Source organism: Giraffa tippelskirchi, chromosome X, assembly GCF_054371585.1.
Source record: "Giraffa tippelskirchi isolate mGirTip1 chromosome X, T2T-mGirTip1v1.2.pri, whole genome shotgun sequence".
NCBI classification, from domain to species: Eukaryota; Metazoa; Chordata; class Mammalia; order Artiodactyla; family Giraffidae; genus Giraffa; species Giraffa tippelskirchi.
The window spans coordinates 1,407,177-1,424,839 of record NC_137289.1 but is presented as its reverse complement, the minus strand read 5'-3'; the positions used below and the strand labels follow the sequence as shown (position 1 = coordinate 1,424,839).

General features: G+C 50.3%; 1 protein-coding gene across 7 annotated transcripts; it reads right to left on the bottom strand.

Moving 5' to 3' along the window:
* Window positions 1-563: 563 nt before the first annotated feature.
* On the bottom strand, window positions 564-16,947 carry ZFP92 (ZFP92 zinc finger protein). 7 transcript variants are annotated; one of them, XR_014075358.1, is made up of 7 exons: window positions 16,737-16,947; window positions 16,391-16,560; window positions 8,122-8,172; window positions 7,790-7,916; window positions 6,811-6,915; window positions 1,609-6,469; window positions 564-1,475 (listed from the first exon to the last, which is right to left on the bottom strand). XR_014075358.1 is itself a non-coding variant. In XM_081563716.1 (6 exons), the coding sequence occupies exons 3-6, from the start codon at window positions 8,152-8,154 to the stop codon at window positions 5,196-5,198; spliced, it is 1,539 nt and encodes a 512-aa protein (XP_081419842.1). In that variant the 5' UTR covers window positions 8,155-8,172; window positions 16,391-16,560; window positions 16,737-16,947; the 3' UTR covers window positions 564-5,195. The 7 variants fall into 7 exon arrangements, 6 of the variants coding, with proteins under 6 accessions (XP_081419842.1, XP_081419843.1, XP_081419844.1 ...); XM_081563716.1 differs by having other exon boundaries at window positions 564-6,469; XM_081563717.1 differs by having other exon boundaries at window positions 564-6,469; window positions 16,669-16,878.
* Between the last annotated feature and the right edge of the window lie 716 nt (window positions 16,948-17,663).

The following is a 17,663-nucleotide window of genomic DNA, read 5'->3' as shown; positions in this document are numbered from 1 at the left end:
TCTGATGTCCTCTGCCAGCATTCACAAGTTGTTTTGTGGAATTTGCTCAGCGTCTAAATGTTCTTTTGATGAATTTGTGGGAGAGAAAGTCGTCTCCCCGTCCTATTCCTCTGCCATCTTTGGACCGCCCTCCTTCTGCCTTTTCTAAAACCAGGTTGAACATCTGGAAGTTCATGGTTCACATATTGCTGAAGCCTGGCTTGGAGAATTAGTCTGTAGGATGAGTGCAATTGTGTGGTAGTTTGAGCATTCTTTGGCATTGCCTTTCTTTGGGATTGGAATGAAAACTGACCTTTTCCAGTCTTGTGGCCACTGCTGAGTTTTCCAAATTTGCTGGAATCACAAAGATGGACAAAAACAAGTGTTGGGATGATGGGCAAAGTTTGACACCCCCCACACACACACACACACACTGCTGGTGGGAGTTTAGCACGGTGCAGCTGCTTTGGAAAACACTTTGGCAGTTCCTCAAACAGTTAAACATAGACTTACTATGTGACCCAGCAATTCCACTCCTACCTATATAAGTGGGAGAAAGGAAAACATCTGTCCACGCAAAAAACTGCACACAAAACTTCACAGCAGGTTTATTTGTCAAGGCCAAAACTTGGAAAACCCAAGAATGTACCAAAATCATTTTGGTCCATTCAGACAATAAGACTAGTACTTAGTGATTAAAAAATGAACTTACAAACCCACAACAACCTGGATGAACTTCAAAGTCATTACGCTGAGAGGTCAGGCAAGAAGAGTGCATGCTGCATCATTTCAATTACACAAAATTCTAGAAAGGCAAACCAATGTGCAGTGACAGGAAGAACAATGGCTGTGGGAAGGTGAAGGGCAAGAAGGGGTAGGAAGGAGTGAGCACTGGGGCAGACAAGGTAACTTTTTGGGGGTAATGGACACACATTCACCATCTTCACTGCTGTGATGGTTTTACAGGTGGATACACATCAAAACTCATCCAATTGTACACTCTGAATATGTGCAGGTTTTGAAAGATGAACCAGCAACCTTCAAATCCTAGAAGCCCCTTGTGTTGTGATGTCATGGACACACTGGGGCTAGCACAAGAGGAAACCATCTAAGTACAGGTTCAAGTGGGAATTGATCTGAGGGAATAAATGGCAGCAAGCCACCACCTGGGGTGCTTTGCAATTTTGGGCACTCCTGTTTGCCCTTGCTCCTCCAGTACTCTGTCCTTTTGGCCCCTTCCTGCATGGAAAATTCTTCAGAACTGTCTAGATGACTCCAGTGTACACTTGGTGGTCTTCAATGTGTAAATTCACACACTCTAGCAGTTATCATCTGCAACTTTTTTCTTCCTTGATCTTAGAAGAATTGTCTCATGTTACAAAAAATCGCTCTTCTTCAGGAGCCAGCTACAGACCAAACTTCTTCGTCTGACACTCCCAACTGTTTATGCTCTGGTTCTAATGACCCTTTACCCCATGTCTGCCCTACAGAAAGCCCTCCATCCTCCAAGAAATCCCATGATCTCTACTTCTCATCTTCAGAGTTCACCTGGTACTAAGTTCTACCCTGACATCCACACAGCACTTTGCTACCTAACCAGGCAAAGACTCGGCATCTTGAGCTGAAAGCCGCTATGTCCCCCTACCGAGGCAGGGATGGCAGAAGGGGGGTCCTGGCCCCTCTGGAATTGTTCACGGGGAGCTGCCTCCAGCCTTGGCATCCTGCTTCCCCTAGGTTGCCACAGCATGGGCCAGAACCAGCCCCAGGATTGAGGGGGAAGCCATCCAGTGAAGAGTTAGAAACTAAGGACATTCAACAACAATGGCAACAGAATCCTGCAAGAGCCCCCTTCTCAAGCACCAGGCAGCTTCTCAAAGGGGAACAAGCCTTGCAGGCAATGTGAGCAAAAGGTCTAAGACACCAGGTCACTGATGGGGTTCTCTGCCCTCCTTCTCTAGGAGTCCCGGTGGCCTTGGGCGGCTGCCCTTGGTCTCTGGGCAGCTCTGCTTGGAGAGGTCCTGCCTTCCCTTCACACCCAGACACACTATCTCGGCTCCTCCTCCCCCAATCTAGGTCAGCACCCTTTCCTGAGACCTTTTACCAAACTGCTGTTACTTCAAACCAACACCAAGACCTTCCTTATTTGGTTACGCCCAAAGTCAAAGAATTCAGTTGGGACAGTTTACCAGTTATGAGAAGATACTGCCGCAGCACTTAACAGCTCTTGAAAAGTGTCCCAAGTTTGAAAGAGCAAATCATGTGCTACAGGCTGATCCAGCGTCCAACAGGGTTGTCTCCAGAGCCGAAGCCCAGTCCAGAAGTGTGGAGTGTGAATTTTGTTGGGGGGCAGGTGGTGAAAAGCAGGCAAGACATCCCCCAACAGTCTCAGCTTTTACACTCCAGTCGTCGTCAGAAAGCAAGTGCAGGCCACAACCGCAGTTCCCCACCTAGCCAGAGGGGAGCCCGATTTCAAGGCACGGTAGAAGGCAAATTGCAAGCATCCTCTCCGGACACTCTCTGGATGATTCCATGTGATACCCGTTTAGTTCCTGATGCACACCCGATTGATTACATGTGCTAATGAAGAGGTGTGAAAATCTAACGAAGAGGAGTGAGACGAGGTGGAGAAATGCCAAACCAAAGATGCATCACTTATACATGTCACATATCTGGGTAAGCACTTAGAAACCCTGGAGCCTTTCAGGGCACTGAGACCAGAGCACACGTGCCTGGCATCTTGGCTTGCATCTCTCCAGGCAAGTGCACTTTCTGTTCAAAATATCAGGCATCACCACCTGTACCCCCAGTATCTAGTCATCTTTTGGTGGGTCCCAAGGCAAAAAAAAAAAAAAAAAAGGTGCTCACGTTCAAAATCTAGTCAGCTTATCCAGTGGAACCAATGGGATGATGCTGTACTGGGGAGATACACCTTTTCTTTATTACAAGTTGGTTACTGACCCATAGGAGCGAAGCCATTCACTTTCTAGAGTGATGGAAATGGATAGCATTGTGCATGGATTTATGCTCCCTCCGGGCCTGTCATGCAGCAACTGTTGGCCCAATCCTGGGTTGCCTCAGCTGAACAAAAAAGGGACCAGAGCCCGAGCACACGGCCTCAGGCCCCTGTCCCTTGCCCTTTGTGGGGATGGGCTTCCTGAAGCCCTGCTGCCTTAAGAAAGACTGGCACCTCAGACAAACAACATGCTTCCCAGTGACCTCACCACAGAGTCCAAACACAATGCTCCTTTTTACGTCTTTTTCTAGCGGAAAACCCAAAGCTGCAAATACTTTCCACTGCGAAAAGGTAAGGTTGGAGCCAACTGTGGTCTAAAACCTGAGGTCAATGCGCTAAGGGGACAAGATTCATTTCACAAATATTTACTAAACGCTGGGCTCAAAGACAACGTGACACATAGAGCAAAAAGAGCCTGAAATAAAAGCAAGTTACAACAACTAAAGAACTTTTCCTAAGTCACAAGTGTGCACAAGTGACGGTCATATAACTGTATGAAACAACCTGATCTCTATCTCCTTCTCTGCCTCTCACTTCCAGAGTCGTTCAAGCAGTGGGTGCTCCAAGCAGCATGTGCAGAAGGAGCTCTGCACTTCCAGGCCTGGTTTCTGGCAGGGGAAGTGCATGCTTCTCAGATGCCCAGCGGGGGAAATCTCCAGCACACCCACCACCTGCCTGCCCTCTGACAGCCCATGTGACTGAGCCGAAGCCCGTGGCGGGTGGTGAAGGGGGCTGGCAGGTGGCGAGCCAACCGGGATGCAGGGCTGAGAAAGGCAAGGGGCAGAACTCCTGGTCCCAGCTCTGGGGACAGTGTGGGCAGAACAATCCAGACCTGCCAGCAGCTTTCCCCCAGGCAGCATGAGCTCTCCCCTGCAGTGTCTCTGTGGGTAGGGCGGGCAGGGGGTGGCCTGCAGTAAAGTGCCATTTGAAGGCTTCACCCTGTCTCTGCAGGGATAGGGGAGGGAGTAAGAAGACTGGCCAGGCTTGCCAGCAAGCTAACTGGCTGTCAGGCCTGAGGTAGGCCCCTTTCTCCTTCCTGAGGTCTTCTGAGACGGTTGGAAGGATTCTTATTTAAGGGGCGATTCCCTGACACTCCCCTATAGCAAAAATTTCTACTATGACTTACATTACACCTGAACGCAGAAACATTGAAAGCAACTGGACCTCTAATATTGTAACAAACATCATGTGAAAGCGAGAGCCATTACTGGGCTTGCTCTGTGCAAATTCCTAACTCAGCCTGCTTTCCTCCTGATCAGCACCAGGCATGAGGGGCTGCTGTTTCAGGGGTAGAAGCTAAGTTGGATGCTTTAGGCACTGAGGGTGGGGAGGAAGAGCAGACAGGCCAGCCCAGCCTTTGCAGGCCGAATCTGAAGGCAGTGGGTGGGGTGAGCCGGGGTACGGATAGGAGACGAAAGGCAGCAGGGCAGCTGGTGGCATCTGGGAGGGACCTGAGCCCAAGGGCTCCTCTCTCTAGGAGGGGAAGCCAAGAGTCCCCAGGCCTCATCCTCTTCGAAGGGCCCAGGGAAGCCATCCCCCCAAATCCCCTGAGCTCCAAAAAGATGGGTCCTGGGTGCTGCCCCTCCTGGAAGCAGCTGGCAGCACTTGTAGGAGGCTGTGGCTTTCAGGCACAAAGTCAAATGGCGTGGAAAAAGTATGGGCCACTGCTCAGCACAAAAGCAGGGTGTCCTGTGCCTTACCCCCTGGGGAGACGCCACTCTCCGTGGGCTGACATGTGGGCACACAAAGTGGGCACAAGCAGTTCACTGTTGCAGTCCCTGAGTCGTTTCTCACACCATTTCTGATGAATTTTAGGTGATGTCACAGTCCAGCCACAGCCTCAATGTGGAGCCCACAATTTTGAATGCTGTCAAGTCCCTCCCACTACCAAGCTTTTAAAGGATTAAAGTGCTCTTCGTGTCTTCTACCTGAAACCACTAACAAGTCTTGGGGTGAAGTGAAGGCCCCCATGAGATGATATGGGTCACTGCTTAACTCAAGGCACTTGCTCCCTCCCACCCACAGCACACAGGCCCCAGGCACGAGGGGCAAGAGCACTTCCAGCTGCTCCAGTGAGGAATACAAATGTGCGAAGGGGCCGGTATGCGGTGTCGTCTCTAGGCTGCAACTGCATCATCAACGAGGGAAGGGAGGGGGACTAGGAGGGCTCATGTTAAAGCCAGCCCTCCTGCAGAGCACCCAGTCAGATGGTGGCGCTGGGGGCAGTGGCACAGCTGGAGTCTTGAAGGTGATTCTCATTCTCCGGGCGGGACTCCGTAGTGGCTCTTTGGAGGCCCAGGCAGGCTGGTTCCATCTCTGAGCTGTTCCTCTCCAAGAGGGTCTGGTGAATTCTCGGCTGCTGGTCAGGCTGTGGTTTCTCCTTGGAGGCCTGGTTGCACTCATCACAGTGGCCGCAGGCGCAGGGCTGTGGGAGGCTGTGGGTGCGCCAGTGCTGCAGGAAGGCGGAGCAGTGGCGGAACGCCTTCCCGCACTCTTGACACTTGTAGGGTCTCTTTTCAGTGTGCACTATCTGGTGATTGAAGAGGTTGGATCGCCGGCTGAAGGTCTTGCCACACTCACTGCACTCAAAGGGTTTCTCACCGGTGTGCACCTGGCGGTGCTGGCTGAGGCCTGAGCGCCCCCGGAAGGCCTTTCCACACTCCTTGCACACGAATGGCTTCTCTCCCCTGTGGACACGCTGGTGGTGAATGAGCTGGGAGATGCCCTTGAAGGCTTTTGGGCACTGGCTGCACGTGTAGGGCTTCTCACTGCTGTGCGTGCGTTGGTGCTCAGTGAGGTTGGAGATCCTGCTGAAGGCCCTACCGCACACATCACAGGAGTAGGGCCGCTCGCCGCTGTGGATGCGCTGGTGCTCCATTAGAGTGAAGTTGCGCCCAAAGCGTTTCCCACACTCACCACATTCATAGGGCTTCTCACCAGTGTGGATGATCTGGTGCTTGATGAGGTTGGAACCACGTGTGAAACTCTTTCCACACTCGCCACATGCATAGGGCTTCTCACCGCTGTGGACGCGCTGGTGCTCCAGGAGTGAGAAGTTGCGCCGAAAGAGCTTCCCACACTCACCACACTTAAAGGGCTTCTCGCCACTATGGATGACTCGGTGCTTGACGAGGTTGGAGTTCCTGGCAAAGGATTTCCCACACTGCTGACACACGAACTGCCTCTCTGTGTCTTTGAAACTCGGCTGCGTTACAACCAAATCCTGCCTACCTCCACTGCTGCTTCCCTGCATCTCTCTTCCCTCACCTGGGGAGCTGCCTTGGCCTTTCTCCCCAGGAGGGTCACCCCTGCTTGAACTTGTCTGTGGACAACCGGCATCTTTCTGTCTGTGCTCAAGTATTTCCTCTGACTGCCCGGCTATCTGGCCCATGTTGCCAACCTGAAGATTGGCCCCTGGGAGTTCTTTTGGACAATTTTTCTCCTTTGAAATTGTCAGCTTGCTATCCATCCTGTCACCTGGAAAGACATAGAGAGCACCAACCAGCGTCACTACCTCCCTGGGTCTCAATTTAGTTTTGTTCTTTACCCTCACCCTCACTCCAAGGCTGAGAAGAGCTGAATCAGGAGTTGAGAACATGGGAGAGAAAGCAAGATGACCATCAGCAGACAGGAAGGCAAGAGGGGAGGAGATAGCAGTGAGCTAGAAATAGAAGAGCTGTCATGAGAAAGAGGATTCCATGGCAGATTTTAAACTGCCACCAAAGAGAATATCCAACCCAAAGTGACCATGCCACCCTCCATCAACTGCTGCTCTTCGCCAAAGGCTCAGGCAAGCCAGTAGAGCTCCCCTCACTCACCTGCCTGCATCCCTGTGGTGATATTCATCCTGTGGACATCTTCTATCCACGGGTTCTCTCCTTGCTCTAGCTGGATGATCAGCTGAGGCTTGGAAGATGAAACTCCTGTCCATGGAGAGGAAGCAGGTTAATTACTCCTGGACTCAGTGCACCATTAGTATCTTCAGGACCAGAGAATGAAGAACTTTCTAGAAAGTGTCACTGGGAAGGTCCTGAGAAAAGGCACAGTCACTCTAGGGGCAAAGAGCTCTGAGTGTATGAAGAGGCTTGGGATATATGAAGTCTTAAATAGGTGGTGATTTGAGCCAAGAAGATAACCATGTTATTATTTGGCCTGCAAGATGGGCAGCCTTGTGGGAAATGGGGAGCTAGTGTAGAGACACTGAAGGACAAATAGAGCGCTGGAGCAAAGCTGCAGGGAGTATCAAGAAGTGAACAGAACTGAAAGGCTGCCTGTTTTACCATGTAAGAGAGCAGATGTCTCTGTTCCTTACACCAAACCTCACTGCCTGGTGAGGGGCAGAAACAACCAAGGAGGGCACAGTGGAGGAGCCTGTGCCAGCTCTTCCCAGATTTCTCCAGACTGGAAAACCAAGTCCTGGGCCTCTATGCCCTGGGCTCTATATGGCTTGATGCAAGGAGTAGATGCTTCTAAACTCTATAATATGAAATGTACATAAAAGGAAACTTTGGTAAAAATAAGTATAAATTAATGCATATAAATATTCAAGGATAATTTGCACTTATCTTTTGAGTAGATGAGGTTTAGTTAACCCCTTATTGTACATCAAAATACCTACAGGCCTAAAATCATTTAGGAAAAACTGCCTTTGAGGTAAAAGCTGGGCATCAGTGGATTACTGACCTGATGGGGAAATGCATTTATTCTTGTAATCATAGTAACCAAAAAGAAAAGGAACTCAGAAATAAACTGAGTTTTGAGACAGGGTGGGGGCCTGACTGTGTGCAGGATCCTTACCCAGTGACACCAAATTTTGGTAATTCTCTAGCATCACTTGCTTGTACAGCTTCCTCTGTCTGTGATCCATAAGATTCCATTCTTCCTCGGTGAACTTAATGGCAATGTCTTCAAAAGATATTGGCACCTAAAACAAGAAATCGCTGTGGTTTCAGGGGAATTCACCCCCATGGGCCCCAGGATGAGCTGGCAGCAACAAAAAACATGGGTGGTGGTGGGGCCCAGAGAGCTCACCAAGAGCTATGACAATGGGACAGGAAAATGCAACAGATGGAGGCTGACAGGGGGATGCCGGGCCGAGGGGCTGCCCACAATCAAGGAGCCCCACTCACCTCGGGTCTGGCTGTCAGGAGCGTGGTCTCCATCTTGGGGGCACAGGGACACTAAGGGTGTGGAGAGAGACTGGTGTGAGCTGAGCCTATGCACTGTGTGACCTTGTCCAGATAAGGCCCCAATCAGAGCTGCTAACAAAATTCAACCCATAACACTTTCCAAAGCTGAGCTTCTGTCCCCTCTCCTCAGGAGACAAGGATTCCGTCTCTCCTCATGCTGGGCCCACCTAGCCAGGCTGCCAGACTGTGAAGGAAGTGTCTTTCTTCTTTCCTTTTTCTCACTTCCTTCTTCTCTCAGCCCTCCTCCCACATGACTAGCCCCTCAGTCCTGACTTTCAAGCTATCCCTGGAAGCTCCACTGCTGCTCCTTTGCCCCTGAGGTCAGGGCTCTTTATATACACATATGTATGTATATGTATATATATATAATTTCATTTATTTTTGGCTTCTCTGGGTCTTTGCTGCTGCATGGGCTTTTCTCTAGTTGCAACCCCATGGACTGTAGCCCACCAGGCTCCTGTGTCCATAGAATCCTCTAGGCAATAATACTGGAGTGGGTTGCCATTCCCTTCTCCAGGGGATCTTCCTGACCCAGGGATCGAACCCAAGTCTCCTGCATTGCAAGCAGATTCTTTACTGTCTGAGCCACCAGGGACACACACACACACACACACACACACACACACACACACAATTTTATTTATTTTTGGCTGTGCTGGGTCTCTGTTGCTGCATGGGCTTTTCTCTAGTTGCAGAGAGTAGCGACTACTCTCCAGTTGTGGTGCATGGGCTTCTCACTGAAGTGGCTTCTCTTTGGTAGTTGCAGCATGTGGCCCCAGTAGTTGCAGCTCCTGGCCTCTAGAGCACAGGCTCAGTAGTTGTGGTGTATAGGCTCAGTGGCTCTGCAGTATGTGGGTTCTTCCCATTCCAGGGATTGAACCCATGTTTCCTGCATTGGCAGGCGCATTCTTTACCACTGAGCCACCAGGGAAGCCCCGCAGAAGGAGATTGAGCTCAGGGTTCTTAAAGAAAAACTCCAAATACATGTCACTTTCACTTGTAAACAGACTTGCTCTCAGAGAAAGAGAAAGACCATGCTGGTGGAATGCATGATGGAGGGCCCCCCCCCAATGCTGGGAGAGAGGGTGCTTTCTGAGGACACAGGCTGAGAGCTGTGGACTTAGGGTGAGCAAAGAGAGTAGCAGGCCAAAGGCATGGCCCATACCCAGCCTGAAGCTGGGCCCCAGCTGGGCGGTGTGGGGAGGAGTGAGTGTCACAGCCTGTTTGTGTCCCAAGAGAGAGGGCAAGGGGACAGGTTCCCTGGAGCAATTTACATCGCCCCAAATTTCCTTATCACCCACAACGAGCTGTCAGTTAACAATGTGCTGTGCTTAGTCACTCAGTCGTGTCCCATTCTCTGCAACCCCCATGGACTGTAGCCTGCCAGGCTCCTCCATCCATGCGGACTCGCCACACAAGAATACTGGAGTGGGTTACCATGCCCTCCTCCAGGGGATCTTCCCAACCTAGGGATCGAACCTGGATCTCCTGCATTGCTGGTAGATTCTTTACCGTCTGAGCCACCAGGGAAGCAGAAATAGTAGAATAATGGGGGAAAAATATCTTGACAAGTGACAAAAAAAGTCAACTTGAAATGTCCTTGCACCAATTAAAAGAGTACATTTTTATTTTAAAGAAACACTATCAACTATCAGTGACTAGAGCAAAATTAATACTAAATCACTTGCAAGTAGCTATGTAACTAACATCCAAACTGGGACAAAAAGCTTATAACAAACCAATAATTCCTCCCAAGACTGGCAAAGCCAGATGAATACAAAATCATCTCTTAGAAGGCACCTAAGAGTTGCCCAAGCAGTGAGAACAAGAGGGACTAAAGTTCAGGAGATAACCATGGAGAATTAATGTAATGCTCTTTTCTTGGACAGCTTGAGGCACAGGGAACAGGCTGAGAATTACACTTTGTCCTGAGCAGAAGTTTAAAGCAGTCTGAGGAGGCTGTAGTAACAAAATCAGAGACATGAGAGGTCTTAAGCATATGGTTGTCTTTTCCTCTCATGGTGTGTATGAACTTCTGAAGCTAAAAAGGCCAAAAAACTAAACTGAAAGTCTGAAAAGCAGAGCTCAGGGAACTGATGATACAAAACTTAAGAGTTAAGGAGCCATTAAGGGAAGAAGTCTGGTGAACAAACTAGGTTTTCAGATGAAAGCCAAGAAATAATCAAAGGCAGCTGATACCCTACTAAAACAAATACCCAACCTGCACTCCATTCAGTACCTGCCTGAATTAAGGGGTCCAACTCCCACTTGATCAACCTAGCGAAGAAAGGGTGAAACTTTTCCAGGTGAAGATATAATCTTCAGGAGTATCTATAATTTTAAAGATTCTAAAACATGAATTAAATTAATATTTAATTGTAAATACTGCAGGATTATTTACATTTCTAGCGTTTAACTAAAAATAACTATGTTACCATGAAATAGGACCATAAGAACAAACCTCAAAAAGAAGAACAACACAAAACAGAACCAAATAAGCAATCTACATATTTGAGTTAACAAACTAAGACATTAAAATATAATTAATATGTTCAAGAAAATAGTGGAAAAGATGGAAGAAATACATGAAAAGATGGCATATTTCCCTAGACAATTAATATCCGTATCAGAAAAGAATCAAAAGGATAATCTTTAACTGAAACGTCTAAAGTGGGCTCAATAAATGGTGTTACCAGGAGATAGGGCTTCCCTCATAGCACAGTCAGTAAAGAATCTGCATGCAATGCAAGAGACCAGGGTTCGATCCCTGGGTTGGGAAGATCCCCTGGAGAAGGAAATGGCAACCCCCTCCAGTATTCTTGCCTGGAGAATCCTATGGACAGAGAAGCCTGGCGGGCTACAGACCATGTGGTCGCAAAGAATCGGACACGACTTAGCAACTAAACCACCACCAACAGGAGATTAACACAAAAGTCAGAATTTTGAATTGGATGACATGTCGATAAAAAATATCATAAATAAAAGCCCAGACATTAAAAAACAAAAAAGACCAATAAGAGACATACAAAACACTATAACTGAAGATCTATGAAGAGAACAGATCTGAACAAACGTTTACAAGATTTTCTAAATATAAGAGGAAGGTATTAACCAACAGACTTAAGAATCTCTAAGAATTTCAAGCAAGAGAAATTAAAAAGAGAAAAATTATACGAAGGCACAACATAGTTCCACTGATGAAAACCAAAGGAAAAGAGAAAACTTTACAACCAGCCTGGGGGAGAAAGAGTAAGGAGGAGATACAGTACCTTCAAAGGAGCAGTAAGAAGAGCTGGAACTAGAGCTAACTTCAAGGAAAAAAATGGCAGAAATTGGAAAAACAGGATAAAAATCTTAGGCACCATAGTAACCATTTGTGTGAGTTATTTTATGACAAGAGGTCCTGGTAAGGAATACGGAACCAAGAAGCCACCACCAACCAGAAGAGTTCGGGAAAGGCCAAAAGGAGATGTCACATGTTGCAGGATTCTCTTTGCAGGAATCCATTTTGGCTGAGCAATGCATGTGCCACCAGGAAGGGCCCTGAGAATGACTGGCCAAAGACAACCCGGAAGCTAATCCCACCCATAAAACTTGAGACTGCAGGCCACATGGCCGAGCAGTTCTCCTGGGTTCCCTTACCCTACTGCTCTCTGCCTGGGTGACCCTTCTCAGTAAAGTCTCAGTAAAGTCTCAGGACGCGTGTCTCCTTGGACAATTCATTTCTGAGTGTCAGACAAGAGCCCACTCTTGGGCTCTGGAAGGGGTCCCCCTTCCTGCAACAAAACCATGAGGTGAAATGCTGATGGCTACTGGCCACATGATGTCAGAATGTCTTCCTTACTCACTGCTGGTCACAACAGACGAACTGAACCTAATGGTGGGACAGAGCTGAGGTGTCCCCCAGAGGTGAGATGTCTACTCCCTCGGCGGAAGTGCTCAGTAGGGCTCCTGCCAAAGCTTGACCTGATTCTATGCCGCCTTGGGACTCAGCCTCTGGTTTACAGAGGACCTTGGGGACAGAGGGACTGGTTAAATGGAACAGCCAGCGCTGATCCAGAAGGTGGGCTCTTTTTTGGTTTCCTCTGCAAATCAGTGTCACAGGGGAAAGAGGAGGCTGGGGAGGGAGATTGTTCTGGATGAAAAAAGAGTTAAGTGGCCAACAGCCAAGTGCAGTGGGAGTCTCCGATGACATGCTAGCATGAACAAAAGAGGAATCAAAGGGGGAGTGGGGGGTGAGGGTGGGGCGACTGCTGCCCACATGGTGAGTGAATCGTGGCCCCCGGGTCAGGGAAGAAAATGTCTTTCTCAAGAGATGCACTGTGAACCATTTGGGGAGAACAGGGCTTGTGAAGTGACTTTCAAGTATTTTAATGAAAACGAAAGAGAGAAGGAAAGAGGGAGAGGGAGGAAGAGATAGGGAGGGAGGGAAACAAGCACATAAGGCAAGCTAGAGGCCACTGTTAACCCTGGGAGTTGGGTACTGGGCTTGGTTAGACTATTTTACTTGTCCATTTGCTTGACAGTGTTCAAAGTTAAAAGGGAAAACAGTCTGGTAGTTCCTCATTAAGTAAACATAGTTATCATCAGGCCCAGTAGTTCCATTCCTGAGTACATGCTCAAAAGAATCGAAAACGTGTTTTCACAAAAACTTGTCCACCAAAAGAAAAAAAAAAAAAAAGACTTGTCCACCCATGTGAATTAAGTGCAGAACAATTCATAATCTCCAAAAGGTGGAAACAACCCAAGTGTCTATCAAAAGAAGAGTGGAAAACCAACTGTGGTCTAGACACAGATGGAACATTATTTGGCCGCAAAGGGGAATGAAATACTGATCCTCGCTACCAAGTGGGTGAACCTGGTGTCATGATGCTAAGTGAAAAAAACCAGCCACAGACACAAAAGGCCACATACTGCATGATCAACCCTGAATATTCACTGGAAGGACTGATGCTGAAGTTGAAGCTCCAATATTTTGGCCACTTGATGCAAAGAGCTGACATACTGGGATAGACCCTGATGCTGGGAAAGATTGAGGGCAAGAGGAGAAGGGGGCAACAGGTGGTTGGATGGCATCACCGACTCAATGGACATGAGTTTGAGGAAACTCCAGGAGATGGTAAAAGGCAGGGAAGCCTGGTGTGCTGCAGTCGATGGGGTCGCAGAGTTGGACACGACTGAGCAACTGAACAACAACAACAACTACTGCATGATTCTATTTATATGATGCAAGATAAGATTTCACAAGAGCTTTCTCGATTGAGCTTTGAGATTATGACTAAAAACTCTTTTCCTCCAATTAAAATAAATAAATTAAATTTAAAAATATTTAAAATAAATATTTTGGAAAAAAAGAAAAACTCTTTCCCTTTCGCCTTCTCAGGCAGTTTGCTAAGCTCCCACCCCACTGACCTCCCATATCAGGGCCCCTCTCCTGGGCCACTAAACCCATGGCCCAAGTCCCACTTATTGAGGTCTCACACTCTGGGGCCAGGTACCAGACAGCTAGGGCAGCCCCTGTGTCCTGGAGCCTGAGAAACGATTCAAACTAGCCACTGCCTAGGGACTTTGTGGACACTAGCTACCCCTATCAGGTGCACCTTCCCATGGCACTCACCCCTTCTTCTGCCTGTCATCTCTCCAGAGTGTCACTGTTCTGTAGCTCACTATTAAAAATCTTTAAATCTTATAAAACATATGACATATCCAGAGAGTCACAGGTAGATCAAGGGAGTCAGAGAGCCAGGGGCTGGGATTGGGTGGGGTGGGGTGACTGCTTCATGAGGATGGAGTTTCTTTTCGGGGTGATCAAAGTGTTTGGAAGTCGCTACTGGTGACGGTTGCACAGTGTTGCCAATATACTTAATGTCACTGTCAAGGGATCCTCTTTTACCCTCTTTTACCCATGCTCACTGGGAAACCACCATCATTCACCAAGAGGCCTGCAAAAGCTAAAGGTGTGTGTGTAAGTGTGTAATACTGATATTAGCAAGGGTTTTCAGACTAGTGTCAAATTGTTTTCAAACTCATCACAAGCTTATTTTTTTCTCTATCATGACTGTACTGCCAGGTCACCATCCATTTTGAAAAACACCGAGAAACTGAAAGGAAGAGGTGTTTTCTCTAATCCCGTATCCCATGCTGTGCTGCAAGCCTCCGAGAGAGAAGAAACTTGAACTGTGACCACCCAAGAGAAACATGTCACAGGCAGAGTTCACTGGTGGATGGAGACCGACGCTCAAGTTCAGTACCACAAGGTGCATCAGAGGTGCCAGCCAGCAATCTGGTTACACACAGCAGTGTCTATCTTTGGGACCTAGCACCCCACAGGCAGCATAGTTTCAAATCCTAGAAAGAAACTTGACAAGCCCTGTGCTCACAGACCCTTTGTGTGCGTGTGTGTGTGTTAGTAGCTCAGTCGTGTCCAACTCTGCGACCCCATGAACTATAGCCCACCAGGCTCCTCTGTCCATGGAATTCTCCAGGCAAGAACACTGGAGTGGATTGCCATTCCCTTCTCCAGAGGATCTTCCCGACCCAGGGATTGAACCCAGTTCTCCTGCATCGCAGGAAGATTCTTTACTGTTTGAGCTACAGAAAGTCCTTTTCACAGACCCTAATGCCCTAAAAGCCCCGGGTAGGAACAGTGCGACCTTCTCAAGCAGGAATGAAAAGAAAGATATGGAAGGAGCTTGCAAAACTGGAGGGCGGCTTCTCCCAAGACACTTTGGCCTTGGTGGGTCTCCAGAGTGGGGGAGAAGCTGAAGGATGATTCTAGGCCCCGTGGCTTGGGTTTCCCTGAGATAGGACACCTGGCACGCAGGTGAGGGCCCCTCAGATAGCAGCACTTGGGGCAAGGAGCTGGGAAGGCCCCAGGAGTCTGGGGAACCCAGTAGCCCCTTCCAGGTTGGTCCACCCCACAGAGGGGAGGCAGACTCCCCATTGCTGGCTGAGCCTGGCTGGGGGCAGCTGGATGGAGAGAGGTGGAAACGTGGGCCCCAGAGGGAGAGGCATCCAGTGGGCTTCAGTACTGATGTCTTCTGAAGACCACGAGATGGGGCTATTTCCCCAGAAAAAGAAAACAGAAAAACAACAGGGAAAGCATGCAGCAGTCCCACTGAGGGCGGGTCAGGAAATTGGGGCTTTGTCGTCCACCGAGAGGGACGCGTGGGGCCACTAGGGTCAGCCGCCTTCTGCTGGAACTTCCTCTGGGCTTTGGTAACTCAAGACCCCAAGTGCCTCCGCTCAGTGCCAGGCAGCCTTCCCAGAGACCCGTGTCACCTGCCAGCCACCCGGGAGAAAGGATTGAGGTCCAGTCCGAGAGTTGCCCCGTGCCAGCAAAGGCCTCTGGGAGCAACCTCGCAACCCGGGTCTCCAGGCTCTGCTCTTTGTGTGGGGGCGTGGGGAACAGAGAGATGCCACCTGCTCCCAGCCCTTCATGGGGTGCCCATCTCACTCATGTGGAGCTTCCTGACCTTGCCCTCTTCTGCTCCACACTGGCCCAGAGTGGCTCCTGCCTTTGCACTGGCTGCTGCCTCTGGCCACAACACTCTTTCACCTCCGTTAAGTTTTTCCAAAAGGTTGCCTTCTAACCACACTGCTTAAACCCACACCCGACCTCTTTTCTCTATTTCTGCCCCGCAGCACTTAGCACTGGTTAACATACTCTGTGATTCTATTTGTTTGTTTTTAATTAATTAATTAATTAATTAATTTTAATTGGAAGCTAAATACTTTGCAGTATTGTAGTGGTTTTGGCCATACATTGACTCTGTGACTCTTAATTCCAAACGTTGACTGTTTTTTGCCCGTTTCTGGCCACTAGAATCGGACCCCTCCCCCCTAATCCCGCCCCCAGCAGGGCTTTGCGGGTTTTGTTCCCCAAGGCTGGATCTGCAGTGCCCGTTGCAGCCTGGCCCCCGGGAGTGCTTGGCCGCTGTCTGGGGGCCGGAGGGCTGGCACCGCTACCTCTGCCCGGAGTCCAGCACGCTTTGCCGCTCGGCCCCTGGCTTCCTCTTCTTGCACCTTCTCCCGGCGTGCTCGGCCCGCCAACATCCCTCACCACCCAGGGACACAACGCCCCACCCCCCGAGAGCCGCAGTGGGCCCGTCCGGGGACCCTCGGGGTGCTCATGCTCGCGGACGGTTGGCTGGGTGTCCCTGGGCGGGAGTGCCGCGACCTCACGCAGAGGCGCAAAATCCAAACTTACCCGCGTCACGACGCTCTCTGGGCAGCCCTAGAGTCAGCGGCGAACCGCAGTCGGAGGAGAGAAACCGAGAAACACCTGCTGACTCTCCCCGGTGCGAGGAAGGGGGAGGGAAGCCCCGAGGGCTGGTCGGCAGCTCTCCGCGCTCGCCCTCCCAGGGCGTCCCTAAGCACCTGCCGAGACATGGCTCGTGGGCTTCTGAGCCATCCTTCCGTCTTCCCCCCTCCCCCCCCTGCGCCCCCGTCCCCGCCTTGGAGAAAGCCTGAGGCCAAGGCCACCACCTCTGAGAAGCCCTCGAGGGAACCACCCCCAGGGGGCGACGGGGCTCCTGGTGGCGGCTCGACTTTACCCCTCGGTGCCGTGCGGGAGGCGCGTCCTCCGTGGCCGTCTGTTCAGCGCCAACGAGCCGGGGCCGGGGCAATAGCAGGGCCGGGGCGGCGGCAGCGTGGGATGGGGCGTGGTGGGGGGGGGCATGGAGCATGCGCGACCCAGCAGGAGGGAGGCCCGGCCCAGCATCCGCCTTTGGCGCGCCCCGCGGGGGGTCTAGCTTGGCTCACTGCATCCCTCGGGGCACTTCCGCTTTTAGTTTGGGCTGCTTAGAGACCTTGGGGGTCGCAGCCAGTCCAAGACCATCCCCCAGGGTGCAGGGGAGGGCAGTGTTAGCCGCGCACCTCCCACATCACAAGACTGCGGGGCTTTACTTTTTGTCCGTCTGTCCATCCGTCCATCAGTCCATCCATCTGGGGCTCACAGGATCCCTGGGTGGGGAGGCAGTCAGCACCAAGTAGCTCAGCCACGGCACCCCAGTAAGGGACCAGCCCATTTGAGGCAGAAGGGTGAAGCTAAGAAAGTGGGGGGCAGTGAGAGGGGATTTGGGGAGACCAGTGGGCAGAGAGACGGAGGAGTAGTGAAGAGCTACTGTGTGCATTGGTCTTTCCCCGGGTCCCTCCAGGGCCTTGGAATCTGCATTTTCCCACAGGACTGGGGTTGGAATCCAGGGCTGAATGCACATGCCTGCCCTTGGTCATGATGAGTTCCTCCAAAGTTAAGAATAGGAAAAAGGCTGTGGAAGAAAATCCACAACGAAAACCACCAGGACTGTGTGTTCTGTCCCTCCCGGCCCTGGTTGTTGGGAATTAAGCATGAGGTGGGGACCCTTCCTTCCACAAGCAGAGCACAGGCCTGCGGTGAGAAGCCCTCCCCATGCTGATGCTCCCAGGACAGCAGCTGCCTGACCTTGGCTTAGGAGGAAAGCTGGGACACCCCCACTCAGGGT